Here is a 15,369-nt window from a genome sequence, read left to right as displayed (position 1 = left end):
TGAAAAATGAAACAAAATCACAGAGTACAGTAACATAAACATTCACAAATACACTAAATAGATAAGTAAAACAGCCATTTACGAAAATGCACACTTATTTTGCCAACATAAATCATCATAGACGATGGAGATCATATTTTACTAGGGTTTGTGTGTGTGTGTGAGTGATTTTAAGAGATCATTTACTTCTAGAAAAAAATCAACCAATAATAAATAATGTGATGTATGTGTATTTGTACGTATGTGTTCAAGTACATGTCTATACTTATAGATATCTATTACTTACATAGTAGTAGAATAGTTGAAATGTATTACTTGCATATTTCCACAACCCTGTATCCATAATACATACTGTGTATGCGTGTACATAGAACCTCAGCTACCGTTGTATATATTGTATTGCATTGTATATTGTATTATCTTATTTATTTTGTATTTCTTGACTTTACATTCTTGGTTTACTCTTTTTATTCTTCTGCTATCTGTACCTGAGCTGTGGTAAAGTACACATTTCCCCGCCGTGTGTATTTTGTAGTTTGGGGGGGGGGGGGGGTATAGCAAAACAGATCGATAGGCTTTTTGGTTGAGTTTTATCTCATAAAATATTAACATTAAAGTGAATTACGCCTAAATATTTTTTTAGTCCTACTCTAAAAGATTCTATTCTTACTTAAAATCCTGTCTCGTACTATATTGAATATACCATAGCATTTATGCATTTCCATGCGGTTTACTGCAGTAATAAGACTTTTAATCACATTTATAGCGCTTGTGATTACATTTAAAGTGATTGGGTAAACCCGCAGCACGTGACCGCCCTTCGACAGGAGTTTCTCCGACAGCTGAGCAGCAGCTAAATGCGTCTTTTCACCTGTAACATCGATCCTTTTCAAGTCCTGTAAGACCGCGATTCTCAAAAAATGGGAGACAAGAAGAGTCCCACGAGGTAAAACTTTCACTAGTGTGTTTGAATTTAGACTTAAACGGACAATTCGTGAAGGCAAAGCACCGTGAATGGATGAAGCCGTTTTACTGAAGTGTTCATGGCGGCTGGCTGCTGGTTTAATACGGGGCAACTGCCTGTGTCAAGTGAAGACTCGCTTTGCTTCACTGACTGCCTTCTGAGCAGAAACTACTTCCTCGAAGGGTTAATTTCCACCAGCGGTAACCTTAGTCGCACACGTAGTTGGTGAAATCACCATTCCCGCTGTAAAACTGCCACTGTCCCTCTGTTTTTGTTTTGTTTCTGTCTGAAGGCCAAAGCGGCAATCGAAGCCCTCCTCCGACGATGGTTACTGGGACTGCAGCGTGTGCACATTCAGGAACAGCGCTGAGGCGTTCAAGTGCATGATGTGTGATGTCAGAAAAGGCACGTCAACTCGGTAAGAAAAACTGGACCTACCCCATAACTGCTTTAATTACCCACAGCTGTGCGAAACCTCATTCACGTAGTCGCTTTTCATTCTTTCCTTTTTTCCCCAATTTTTTTCTTTTTTACATTTGTGATGTTGACCCGTGACAACTTTATTTAGGCGTTTTTATTGGTGGCTGGGCTTACGACCTTAGTATTTCCCTTTGTTTTGTTTTATTACATTCAATTGAATTATACTTTAATTTGTAGTTGTAATATTGTGTCCACCTCATTCATAGTACAGAGGACACACCAAATTTTAATTATCTCTCATTATGGTACAGCTCTACAGCCTTACATAACCTTCCAAAATACTTAAATCAGAATAAAGCCAACCACTCTCCAATCAGATCAATATTTAACACATTGTCAGACTATGTCATATACTATATGACATATAGTATAATATGTCAATGTCATAGGCCCGTATGAGGAAGCAGGATTTCAATTTATTGGGGGGGGTTGGGTAGCTTTAAATAGGCTAAATTTTATTAGTCCTTTTTGTTCCAGTCTTTTTGACCAAAGCATTTGAAATCTTACCTATTGTGTCTGGTAGTCTACAGTTATTTTTTTATCTCACATCGCTGATTTTTTTCTAAAATTATAGTCTACTCTTCCTTTTGTACATCAACCGCTCAGTTGAAGTGTGACTGCCAGATCACAATGCCACCCCTTTCATGTAAGCACGCTTATACCTAAATCAGGAAACCTTGGACTAAATTTAGCAAGTTGATAATCAGTTTCCTGTGACCACTTATCTTGATCACCATTGTTAGGATAACTGAAATTAGGTAACGGATGGATACCATGGGTATGTTGAACTTGCTTCATAGTACTTTCCAGTTTCTACACTGGCCATGTGTCTGCAGGTGTAAACATAAAGCATAGGGTTTGTTCCTTGTAGGAAAGACTACAGAGGAAGAAAATTAATTGCAAAGGTGAGACTGTAAATGTATTTGCTTGGACCAAGAGTCAGGTCAATCCATTACTGAAGGTTACATAGAAGTCTAACGACATCATGGCAAAATTAGATTGAGAATTGTCACAAAACAAATTCCACAGTGTATTAGAATTGTAACAAGTGCCTTTTTCACTGCCAAATGAAGCCATGGCAATTTGAAGAAGTAGTGAGAGAACAGCAAAAAGTCGCTAAATTTTCAGAGATTAAATTCTGTTGTGGGCGTGAACAGACAAGTCGTCATTCCTATTATACTTCTTAGAAGTCCACCTGATAGGGTGCAAGCGTGCGGCTGTCTGTGTCATTATAGTAAAACTAAAACGTGGCTGTACCATGAGAGCAAAACTCTTTACACGTTTTCCCAGCTGATGTAGACTGAAAGGTTCTTGGTGGAGAAGGAGGGTCTACAGTTGTTGCTCTGTAAAATACATTGCAGAGTTTATCAGAAATGTATATGAATCTGTGAATTCAATCACTGTCGTTTATGTAATATTCTATCTTTTTGTTCCAATGCTCCAGTTAAGCTTCAGCAGTTTAAGATTAAACCTTTGAATGATTCTACTTGCTTGGATAACATCAACTTGTGGAGCCCATTTTAACACACTGATGACAAGAGTTTAACACAAATTTGTTTTAATTACCTAATACACACAGTCAAGCAGTCTAAACCTCTCACTCACCTGACTTACTGGTTGAGTGATCTAAATATTCAGTTTAATTTTATTTATGTTGTACCAAATCACAACAACAGTCACCTCAAAGCATAAGAATATTACAAGGTAAAGACCCTACAATAATACAGAGAAAATCCCAACAATTAGGTAATCCTCCAGGAGCAAGCACTTGGCAACAGTAGGAAAGGAAAAACTCAGTTTTAATAGGAAGAAATCTCAGACAGAACAAGGCTCAGAGAGGGGCAGACATCTCCGTCGACAGGTTGGGGGGTCAGGGGAGGAAGACAGGGCATTAGTGACACTGTGGAAGAGAGGCAGAGATTAATAATTGATATAACTCCAAGTTTTGTTTTTTTTTTGTTGTTTTGTTTTGTTTTTTTAGAAAACCCCGGCCTGTTTCTCAGCTGGTTGCACAGCAAGTAAATCAGCAGTTTCCCCCACCAACACATCCCAAAAAGGAGAAGAAAGAAAAATCAGAGAAAGACAAAAGTGATAAAGAACCTACACTGAAAAAGAAGGGCTATAAAAAGATGAGGTAAAGAATTTGTTTTCCAAAGAAATCAATGAATGGGTCACTCTATTTAGTAATCCTTGATTTATTTTCTTTTTTGCTTTTCCTTTTCTTTTGCTACTGAAATGTTTTTTTACCCTTTAAGCTGTACTTAGACCCCATTTGTTTTGGGTTGCTTCAACAGGCCAAGGTTAAAAAACATAGACAGGAGCAGCGCCCAGCATCTGGAGGTCACAGTTGGAGACTTGACTGTAATAATCACAGACTTTAAGGAGAAAGCCAAACCCACATCCACTCCAGTAACCACTGCCTCAGGAGACCAACACAATCTGAGCGGCTCAAGTTCTGATAATACTGAACGAGGTGTCTCCAGATGCTCTTCGCCCCGTGGGGAAAGCTCGTCAGTTAACGGAGAGACTCACTAACATCCACAGCCCTGGTCAGCACAACCCATTCTCCTGCACTCTCAACAACCTCAGTCAGAGATTAAACTTCAAAATGCACATTATTTTAATAATACTATATATGCCACTATGATAGCATTCACTTTTTTTCCCCAGTGCCTTCCAATAGTAAAACAATTCAGGAGTCAATATGTAAGGTGTCTGCTTGGTTCAAAGACCTGTTGCAGCAAAATCTATCATGATGAACTGAGAAAAGGAACTGTAGCATTAAATCCTGGACGTCAGAGGAACTGCGCCACGTGCTGTGGCAACTTGCGTTTAACACCTCAGTGTCACACAAGCATCGCTTTCAGTTTGTCGTTACAGCACAGATTAAATGATGTATTGTGGAAGAAATGTGTCTTCATCTCACAATTGTAGCTCATCCTCTGAAAATTGTTGTGTTTTGCACTTAATGTCAACCTTTGTTGATGAGAATGTTTCTGGGTTTTTTTGTTGTTGTTGTTTTTTTTTTTTTAAAAAAAAAAAAAGCATTATAATTTTACCATTATCATAAATCATAACACTGTTGGTTTTTCTGGCCTTATCCGGCTGTCATTGTTTTTAATCCCGTTGAATGCAATAAATGTTTACTGTGTAACTTTTTAGTACAAATATTGATGAGCTATTCTCGGTATGCTTCTCCTTCACTTGGTAGAGTTGAGCATGATCTAATCTATAGACTGGTTTATATTGTAAAATGATGTTGAATAAAGTAAGTTGTAGATATTTGGCTATTTTTGTTTTTAATGATCAAAAAGAACTTAAATAAATTTCTGCAGTTAATGAACACAAATGCAATTTTGAGATGCTTTCATCTTTCCACCTGTTTATTCACACCCGCACGCACACACACGCCTCCCTGCTTTTCAGAGAAGTATTGCACATTTGACACGGATATAAAATATGGCGCATTAATGCATTAAAAATACTGCTTATACACCAGTAACTACAGGAGATTTAAATATGTACCACCACTTCATAAAGGAGACTATTTTGTCTAAGCTTTTAAGTTTAAAACTTCATTATTCGTGTATTCAGTTGGCGCTTTGAGCGTTCCCTGAATTTCGTTCAAGAAGGAATGATACTGATTGTAGAATCGTTATGGGTTTTTGGTTTTTTTTCTACAATGTGTGCTGTAATTGTGAATGACTCCACCTCTGCCCTGCATGTGCCACTTACTACTGTAAACTGTGGCGCAGTGTGGGTACATGGCTGATAAGACAAAACACGTGTAACAGAAGTGGGTGGGGCTGAAACTGTAAACACCAACTGTGCCTGTCTGCTTACTTTCTGACTTAATAATGCGATAAAGTAGCTAGCTGGTGATATGTCGTGTGATAGCTAGCTAAGCTTAACATGAAAATGTTTCTTTAACCTATAAAATCTGAAGCGCAAGATGCGATGCTATCTTCACACATTTCTCCTGTGCATGATCTTCGTCTTCTTTTCCTTTTTGTATGTGTTCAATCAGCTAGCCTCCACCTTAGAGGACAGAGACGGGTGGACAGTAAAAGAACACGGAATACCCGGCAGGAAAAGTCATGACACCGGGCACCTTCTCAGGAAAAGGCCAGGCCTGGAAGGCCTCCGAGACCGCGAAGAAGGGCTTGACAGGTAGCTTAGCTAGCTGTGTCAACCAATTTTACACTTAAACTACAAAAATTAGTAGAAGTTAGCTTTACCTGTTTGTTACAGCTTCATTTGCACCTTTAGCATATCGCTGCAGTTTAACGTTAGTTTACTTGCTTCAGCTAGCGTGTACGAGCCGATACATGTATTGTAAAACCTAGTTTACGTTAGCCAGCTACCAAACAAATAGTAATTTGGCGTGTTTTGGATAAGTTAAAAATGTTCAGTGTTTTAGTTGTGCTGTTTTTCACCACATAATCTGAAAACAACCATTAGCTACCACCTGTTAGCTTGCTAGATAACCGATAAGCTTAAGGTTAGCTTTAGGCTGGATTTAAAGAACCGCCACATGTTAAACAAATCTTAATGAAAATCGCAAAACACTACTGATATCCGAGAGAGAGATTTGATTCTGAGGATCCAAAAGATGATGTTTCTATTCTGTCAGGTGTAAGTCACAGTCAGTTTCTTACTGGAATCCATATTGGAGACTGCCTGCTGATGTTTGTGGAGTGAACTGCTTATTGGAATCATCTTTTAGGTATGCCTGATTTTGTGAAACTATGAATGATACATGTTGCAATAATCAACTGCCTCCAGCTTTACACTTTTCACCTACTTCGTAGATCCACAGTTCAGAGTACATGCTTGATAACTGCTGCATCCACAGTGTTCTGTGTGACTGTTTTTGAGTTTTTGCATTCCTGCTACTAGCACAGCATTAAAGCATTAAATCTTTCATTTTATGTATAATAAAAGGTTTTTTGTGGTATAATTTAATCAAGGCTGGAAACAACCAGTTCAAATTTGAGGTCTGAATAAAATATAACATTTTGCTTATTGTATTTGTGTTAATGGGCTTTCCATACAGTAAACATTTCTGTGCATACATGGAAATGATTGAATATGACAGGCTACATTCATTATGTCCAAACGTGAAAGCAGTAATTCACAAGAAGCACTTGAAGGCAGCAAAAAGTATGAATGACTGTTCTCTTCTGAGTCCCTCTGTTAAATCTAATGACAGTTCCAATCCTACAGGGCTGAGTACCAGTCAGCCGAGACTCACTTTTTCTTTTGCACTTGCCAGTGTATCCATTCTAATGTAAAAATAAACACCTAAATTTTTTTCTTCTTCCACCTCTCTCTTGACTCTTAGTGAGCGGTCAAACTCTGCAGTGAAGGCAGAAAGCAGGGATGAGAGGAGTCACCTGGCTGTTGTGGCCTGTGGCCCCAGGCTAGAGGAAACAATCACCATGTTGAAGTCTGCTGTTCTCTTCAGCAAAAAGCCTCTGCACTTTTACATCTTTGCTGAGGATGAACTTCACAAGAGTTTCAGAAACACTGTAAGCATATGTGGTTTCATTTGCTATGTTTCTCAACCCATCTCAACTCATAGCCCAACTGTTCCTTTGGAGTTTTTTTTATTCATGCTGTGCAACTTCACAACAATGGTCATCTCAGGCCCCTTTACAGTACAGAGAAATCTTTGTGTTTGAGAAAACACTTGGAAACCAGCAAGTAAAAAACAAACAAACAAAAAGGATTAGCGTTACTAAATGTATCTTGAAAGGTATCCTAGCAGCCTTGGCCTGTAGAAACATACCTGAGGATTAATTCAGAGTCACCTTAGCGAGCTATAACAATACAAGGCTCAACAGATCTATGGCTTTTTGGCAGCTTAGCTACAATGCTATAAAGAAACCTGAGGTTGGTCTTGTTTTCCGGTGGAAATACCAGGTTTCCATGGCAGGTAACTTTTGTCACTTTCTGTTCCTGTTTTCAAGATATCTGCTTTAAAACAGCAGTCCCCAACCGTTTTTGCGCCACAGACTCGTTTATGTCCAACTATTTTTTCACTGAGTGGCCTTTAAGGTGTCGTGGATAAATACAACAAAATAAAACCAGTACCAAAAAAAATTTATTCATAACACATGGGAAAAGACCCAGGGAAACAGAGCTAATGATAAAAAAAACATAATGATAAAAACGCGGAAAACCATAAATTTCACACCCGAGCCTCAACTCTCGCAGCCCAGTACCAAACAACTCACAGACTCGTACCAGTCCGTGGCCCGGGGGTTGGGGGCCGCTGCTTAAAAACACACATTTGCAAACTGTATCAAGGAGCTAGTCTTCTACAATTCATTGTTTTCAGAGGAGAAACAGCATTAAGTGTCCAGTTATGACTAAGTAAGGAAGAAAGTAAAGTCTTTACCCAGTTTTTGGTGCTTTTTGTTCTAAAGACAAAGATGCATAATGAATGAAAGAGCTCAAAAAGAGATGCAATTAAACATTAGTGCTTTTCTGTTTTTTGTTTGGTTTTTTTTATTTTTTCAGCTGGAATCGTGGCCTCGGAGAGTTCGGGCAAGGTTTAATTCCAGCATCTACCCTATCACTTTTCCCAAGGAGAATGCAAGAGAATGGAAGAAACTCTTCAAACCCTGTGCCTCTCAGAGGCTTTTTCTGCCAGTAGGTATCTTTTTACATTCAGATAGCTTAATACAGTAATGCTTTTTCAGAATATACTAATCTTTTTTTTCTATATGTCTTTTGCAGCTGATTCTGAAGGAGGTAGACTCCTTGCTTTATGTAGATACAGACATTATTTTTCTGCAGCCAGTAGAAGACATGTGGGCTCTGCTTTCTCAGTTCAATTCAAGGCAATTAGCTGCCATGGCTCCAGAACATGAGGAACCACGTATCGGCTGGTACAATCGTTTTGCCCGCCACCCTTACTACGGCAAGACAGGCATCAACTCAGGGGTCATGCTCATGAACATGACACGCCTCAGGGAAAAATTTTTCAAGGTAAAGATAAATCTGTTGCTTATTAACCAGCCTAATGGTTATACCGCATTGTGTCATGATATATGTGAAAGTGTATCAGCTATTAAAAAGGGTTTGGTCATGATATACATTTATTTGTATTTGTTTTAAATGTTATATACCTATGTGGTATGTGACTTTTGTTGCCATGATGCCAGCTCTCTCTTGGAAATGAGATTTTTAATCTGAATGAGATTTTTTACCTGGATAAATAAAGGATTAATAAAATGGCCTTTAATATACAATATCTAAATAAGTACTGTTTTTAAAACAAGGACTGCATTAGGCATGTTTTTCTCAATTCCGTGTTAGTTTTGCATTTTGACTGAAACCTCTAGAGCTGTCTAATGTTCTTAAATCCTTAGAAGTAGCTGTTCTGCACCACTAAAATTGACCAGCTGAGGTCACTCTTGTAATTCAATGCTAAAGCTTCCTAGAGAGCTCGCTGACAGACAGTCACTTTCCTTTGCGTGGATGGGAAGTGTTCCCCAAATGATTGATTGGCTAAAATGGCATGTTTATGGTTTCTAGAATCAAAATGACACACATCCCTTCTGCGTTTTGTCGTTCCAGAATGACATGACAACAGTTACACTAAAGTGGGAGGAAATGTTGATGCCCCTTCTCCAGAAGTATAAGCTCAACATCACCTGGGGTGACCAGGACCTTCTTAATATCATATTCCACCATAACCCAGGTTAGTGCAACCACATACATGGCGTTATTGTGTGTCATGATAGTTAAGTCAGACCAGCAGACAAAGATTAATTAAAGAAGCTTCTTCTTTTGGATGTTTACTGTCAAGTACAAATTTCAGGGATTTCAATGGTTTTCTTTTGAATCATTGTCAACCCACTCATCTTACTGTGTTACAGAAAGCCTGTATATGTTTCCCTGCCAGTGGAACTACCGTCCAGACCACTGTATCTATGGCAGCAACTGTCAACAGGCTGAACAAGAAGGTGTCTTTATTCTCCATGGTAACAGAGGAGTTTATCATGACGACAAACAGCCAGCATTTCGAGCTGTCTATGAAACAATTCAGAAGGTACGGGCATCTTCACAGAAGTCTACCTTACCTTACAAGGGGAACAAATATTCAAGTGTCCTTCCTTCTTACGGAAAACTCTGTTCAGTGAAGTATATGAGACACAGCATGCAAGAAAGTCAGCCAAAGACGCAGATTGAGAATCCAAGCTGTACACTAAAGTAGCTAAGAAATGTTGCTACAAAGAACAGCTGCACTTATTGTCAGTGTTTCAGTGGTTCACAGTTTGCAAATATCCCTCAAAACTATGTCAAGAAATGTAATTTATTGAACGGTTTCCGAAGCACAGACTCCAAATAAACAGCAAATATTTTGCCCCGAGTCTTCATCAAGGAAACCTCTCGGCTGCGAGGGTAAACCCCCTGCTCGGGACAGCCGCACACGCCTGGGGGTGGGACCTGGCAGTCAGCCAGTGAAATTTGCCCATTCAGTGATGCTGCCGACTCTTCCATCTTTGGCTTGGGGCGTTAACGTTGTGTGGATTGTGATCGATCAGTGGTTTCTTGTAAACCTAATGGGGTTTTTATCAGAAGTTTAATCATTTAGAAACACGTTACAAGTGTCTGTTTATTTCTTGGAATCTTTAAACCGCAATCATTCAAAGAACAGACACAGTTTTAATTCATAGAAAATAAACAGATCATGAAATCATTTTTATTTGCATGTTAATTTAGAAGTTTTCAAATGTAAGAAATATTTTAAAAAATCAAATATGAAAATTAGCCACATATCTGAAGGTATTAAAACATTTATTCTTCCAAAGGTTTACAACACATTCTTGAAATAACTGACTGGAAAAAGTTAGAAGATATTTAATATATCATGGGACATGTTTATTCTTGTGAGAAATTGCTTTTTGAGGGCAGTTTTGTAGGAAGACCAGATTATTTTGGAGAAACATTTGCCAGTTATTACATTATCAATAAGCACTGCAGGTCAGTGCTTTTCTCTTATAGATGCTTCCATCCACGAGTGCTTAATCAATAGCCTGTTAAACATTTTCATCATCCTGTCTTTGGTCTTCCAAACCAGGCATGTCGGCTCCATCCAGTTTTAGTCAGTGAAACGGTTGCTTGGTATCCTATTAACTGCAAGGTTAAAAATTCAAGCCAAAGTTGTTGCTTCTCAACATTTAAGGCATTTATTCAAACATTTTCACATGCAGTTTAGACAAAGAGGTCATTTCACTTAGATTTTATACCACTGTGAACACAAATGCCTGACAAATCTACGCAAAGCTGAATTTATTTAACTACTATTGAATGTGGCTGCTTTCCAGAAAAAGGCTTTTTGTCACTTTGTCCACAAATTGGGTGAAAGGACTGAAAGCAATTGTCTGTCAATATTTTTCACTTTGTTAAGACTGACTGTATATCTTTAAATACAGGTCACAAACATGTATTTTAACCATCTAGATCATTTCTTCAGGGTTGTGAAGATTTACAGCTCCTCTGGCTATGCTGTGTTTGGGGTTTTTTATGTAATGGAAGACTCATGTCACAGAGTGTGATTTTTTTTTTTTTCTTTTTTTTTTTGTTCGGCACTGATGACACAAACAGTGTACACCAATCAGGCTTTAACACTGTGAGCACTGACAGGTGAAGTGAATGACACTAACAGTTTCTTTCAAGCCAGCAGAGGCAGTGTGATGCTCTGTGCAATGTTCTGCTGGGAAACCTTGGGTTCTGCCATCCAAGTGACTGTCACTTTGACATGTACTTAAGCAATACAGCAGACATTGTAAGCTCGTCATGGAAAGCTGAGAGCTCTTTCACTGTTTTGCTGGCAGCTCCCCTGCGATCTGCTCATTTTGATTTCAGCTTACCGGTCAACATGCAGGCAGCTATTGGGGGGAGCAAGGGAAGCTTCATTAGCTGGTCTCCATCCATTACCGCCACAGGGCCGAGCCAGGCCGCTATCAGTGCGGGCAATGTTCTCAGCCATTAAGAAAACGAGCAGGCTTCATTATGGGGGCACTCGGTCCTCATGCTTCCATCAGTCTCTCAGACAGCACAGAAACACATACAGCACATACCATATCCACAAGGTTTTAGGAGGCAGAGGAGTGCTGCGGATTCTCGTTAGTAAGCAAAAAGTTGAGAAGATGTTTCTAAGATAAAGGGCCGTGTTTCACAGTCGCTGTATTGGAAGAGAGATCTGAAGATCTTTTAAAAATGATTCTCCTTTTGTTTTTATCTTTAGCTGTTCTGCTCAAGTTTTCTTTTCTTTTTTTTTTATCAGAGCGTTCAGTTGCTTCAGCTCCACAGTCTCCTCCCACTTTGTTCCCACTCCAGTCTTTTGAGGCTATCATCCCAAAGCTCGGCGCAGGCAATTCTCGAACAAACTCTAATTTCGATCCAACCGAGACCCCCTTAGTCAGCCTAGTTCCCAAGGCAGGCTCTCTCTCAGCCAGCAGAGGAGCTTGCAATAAAGGGCACTACCATTACCCAGCCAAGCCCACAGAAGAGTTGTAAAATTTTTAGTGCTGATGCTAGTTTGAGACATCATGATGGCTGTGTGGACAACGCACCCACCACATCCACATAAAAATCAATAGGAGGCTGTTAATGGTATTTTATTGCCTTCTGCACTATATGAAAGATAATAAAGAAAGTGCGCTTTGAGTAATGTAATACTTTGCCAAACTCGAGTCAAATAAGACATTGTAAAATAGTGATTTCCCTTATTTACTCGAGCAGTAAAAGATTGGTGCACCTCAATATAAAAGTGAAAGGCACACATTCTTATTTGCATACCGTACGTGACAAAAGCCTTGGCTGCCAATATTCATTCACAGAGGAGGCTGAAAGTTTCTTTTTAAATTTTTTTCTCCCCCCCTTTGCTGTTTACTTGGCGATACAAAAGCGTACAATAATGAAGCATATCTGGAATGCAGCAGCTGTAGTTTTCCCCGACGCTGTCACGTCTTATTAAGCCCATTTGCGAATAGTTGGGGTAATAGATATTCATCACTCGAACACACTCTGAATTGACAGATACGAATCAAAAACAGAATGTTATTTTGTCTGGAAGTGACGGTGATAAATGTGGCACTTAATTCATGTGAGATGAATGTAGTTGTCATTGTGCTTTTTCTTTTCTTTAAGCTGTCACAGGAAACAACAGGTGTTAAAAACAAACACTTGTGCTGCTTTTATTTATTTATTTTAAAGGCATAAAGGCAGGAGAACGAGAAGAGCTGCATTTTAAGTTGGTACAGCAGCCGAAAACGACGTGGGCATGGAAAGAATGCAATTAAAAGGCAGTTTTTATTGTTTCATGTCTGAAATGAGGAGTAGGAAAGCTGAACATGTTTACTTTTGATCCTAGTACCAATTCGGCGACAACTTGGAGACCTCGCTGCTTCGACCGCTGGAGACGTCGCTGCAGACAACCACCCACACCTACTGCGGCAGAGCAAGTCACTTGCTTACAAAGAGGTTAAAACAGAGCATCATGTCTGTTCAACAAGACGCCACACAGAGAAGAAGGTGATGATGGGGGTCAGCAGGTGTAACATCAAAGAAACGGTGCCTAACATCTCTTAGGTGAGACTAGCTCTTCCTTTGTTGACAGTGAGCTGGATCAAAAACAGACTCGGGTTAACAACGAGTCATCATTTGTTTACAAACAGTCTATCAAGACACTGGGAATGCAGAAGGGTAACCTGTTTTGAGATTGTATTTATTTTATTTTGTCATTTTATTCTAAAGCCAGTGTTGGTGCATATCCATCAAATGAACACAATGGGTGTTAAATGTGGTATAACTGTAGTGGACAGTGCACTGATGCCACTTTGCCCTGCAGAGATTTTTGGACTTCATGGCCAAAAAGAAAAAAATGTTTTCTGTATGTCAGACAATCAGTTTGTATTTTTGTTTTATTTTAGAAGCTACAATCACTTTTCATTTCTGTACTGATTTTTATGAATAAAAAAAGACTTATCAAGAGTATTTTATTAGATTTTTATATTCATTTCTACTCCAGTTTATTTCACAGAAAAGGGATGCTGTCATTTCCAGGTACTATTTTCCGCTACTGTAGATGAGAATGTTCTTCTGAGGAAAGCACTCATTGAGAATATTTTAAACATTTTCATCAGTATTTATTTTTGTTGGATATGTGCATCTGGAAGAAATTTTGATGTCTGTCTTAAGTTTTTAACAGGGGTCTGTCATTTCATGTACTTTGATATGGTAGTTTTCAATACGTCGTGTATTGTATATTGTCATAGCATATCTTTCTTTTCATTAACTTTACAAGTAACGACACATTGTCTTATTACGGTACAATATATGGGACTGTTGTTTTTAATTAAACCAGCTGGCATGAATGTGTATGTTAAAAAAAACCGCACAGCTGATTTAAGAAAGCAATGATTGTAACAGATGTTTGAACATTTTACTGCAAAACTGGAGTAAATATTTTAAATGCATCTCAGTTGTATGCTAAATAAATGTTTTATAAATAACACCCTAATGGTGCCCCCATTTTATTTAGGCATATATAACCAAAACACTACAGTGCTCATAAACACATTACTCATAGAAACCTAATGATCCAGTGGCCCCCACTGAGCAAGCTCTTGGTGACCATGGTGAGGGGAAAAAACACTCTCTTTTATCAGGAAGAAGCCTGTCGCAGGACCAGGCTCGGGGAGGGTGGCCATCTGCTGTTACTGTTTGGGGTAAGAGGAAGGAGAAAAGAAGAACCTAGAGAGAGGACAAAGTCTTTGTAGTATCTGTGCTTGCGGTGGAATTCAATTGAAAATGCCATAACATTTTCAGTGTGACAAAGATTAATGGTGTGCGATTTTTAATTTGAAAGAGCCTATTGTTGATTTAAAAGTGCACAGTACACACTGTGTAAAGTATTGCAGTGAAAACTTTTCGTTTTTGTAATATGACAAGCTAATTCAGGTGTAAGTACATGACTGTGGAAAAGACGAGGCTCACGTTAGGACATTGGCTGCTTTTTCACTCATTTTCAGTTCAGACCTCATATCTGATCTTTTTCAGATGCAATGCAATTTAAGGCAATGTATTTTGTATTCCACTAAACATTGACCAATAAATCATTCAAGCATTGAAGAAAGCCACGTAAACCCCTTGGTTTACGTGGCTTTTTAATTGCCACAGACAAAATAGAAAGTTAGCAGACTGATGCTAAACCACAGAATCTGTTCAGATTATTTTAGCTGATTTACTGAAAAAACACAGTTTGACAACCATTAATTTCAGCCTGTGGTGCTTGTTGGGGATTTTGGCAAAATTAATGAAATAATAAATGCAGAAACATAACATGCATTTCCATTTGCAAAGCAACTGGTTGATTTTTCAGCGCGACAATCATCCCAAATGCACTGCCAGCCAGGAAAACGATAACTGGACAGAAACTAGGTGAGGACACTGTCAGTCATGGATTGGCCTCTCCAGAGCCTCAACATCATTGAAATTGTGGGATCATCAGAACTGCATAAAAGACAGCCAACATCCCAAGAAGAGCTTTGAAAAAGCCTGAAGAATTATTCCTGAAGAATATGTAAGAAATGACAAGAACGCTTGCCTAAGACAGTTCTGTGTGTGTTAAAGAATAAAGGTGCTCATACCAAATATTGATTTTAGAAACATACAAATGCTGTTTTGCCAAATAATAGATCAACATATCAATGCATCCATTTCCCATTTTCCTAGAAATCTATATAAAGAAATGAAGGGTGGCTCAAGACTTTTGCACAGTACTATATGTTCGTAGCAACTGTACATCCCAAAGGTTTCATTTAAAAGATAAAGCTTTTCACTTTCATGCATTTTATTTTATATTCATTATTCAAAGTCTGTTGCATCAGCCATCATAACCACTT

The 15,369-nt window shown here is 38.6% G+C and overlaps 2 protein-coding genes across 3 annotated transcripts; both read left to right on the top strand.

Annotated features, from left to right (window-relative positions):
- Window positions 1-837: 837 nt before the first annotated feature.
- LOC146628148 (YY1-associated factor 2-like) lies at window positions 838-4,383 on the top strand. Its single transcript, XM_085357612.1, has 4 exons — window positions 838-946; window positions 1,257-1,382; window positions 3,426-3,578; window positions 3,739-4,383. Exons 1-4 carry the CDS (start codon window positions 921-923, stop codon window positions 3,977-3,979), a joined length of 546 nt encoding a protein of 181 aa, XP_085213738.1. The 5' UTR covers window positions 838-920; the 3' UTR covers window positions 3,980-4,383.
- Window positions 4,384-5,307: 924 nt separating this feature from the next.
- Window positions 5,308-13,544, top strand: gxylt1a (glucoside xylosyltransferase 1a). Of its 2 annotated transcripts, XM_085357610.1 has the most exons (8): window positions 5,308-5,614; window positions 6,078-6,170; window positions 6,789-6,975; window positions 7,970-8,101; window positions 8,189-8,440; window positions 9,032-9,155; window positions 9,334-9,506; window positions 12,837-13,544. In XM_085357610.1, exons 1-8 carry the CDS (start codon window positions 5,397-5,399, stop codon window positions 12,999-13,001), a joined length of 1,344 nt encoding a protein of 447 aa, XP_085213736.1. In that variant the 5' UTR covers window positions 5,308-5,396; the 3' UTR covers window positions 13,002-13,544. The 2 variants fall into 2 exon arrangements, with proteins under 2 accessions (XP_085213736.1, XP_085213737.1); XM_085357611.1 differs by lacking the exon at window positions 6,078-6,170.
- The last annotated feature ends 1,825 nt before the right edge of the window (window positions 13,545-15,369 follow it).

The sequence above is a fragment of the Diplotaxodon limnothrissa genome, linkage group LG7, assembly GCF_057381915.1.
Source record: "Diplotaxodon limnothrissa isolate DT_005_m linkage group LG7, D_limnothrissa_male_GT1.1, whole genome shotgun sequence".
Lineage (NCBI taxonomy): Eukaryota > Metazoa > Chordata > Actinopteri > Cichliformes > Cichlidae > Diplotaxodon > Diplotaxodon limnothrissa.
This window is presented reverse-complemented; position numbering and strand designations above follow the sequence as displayed.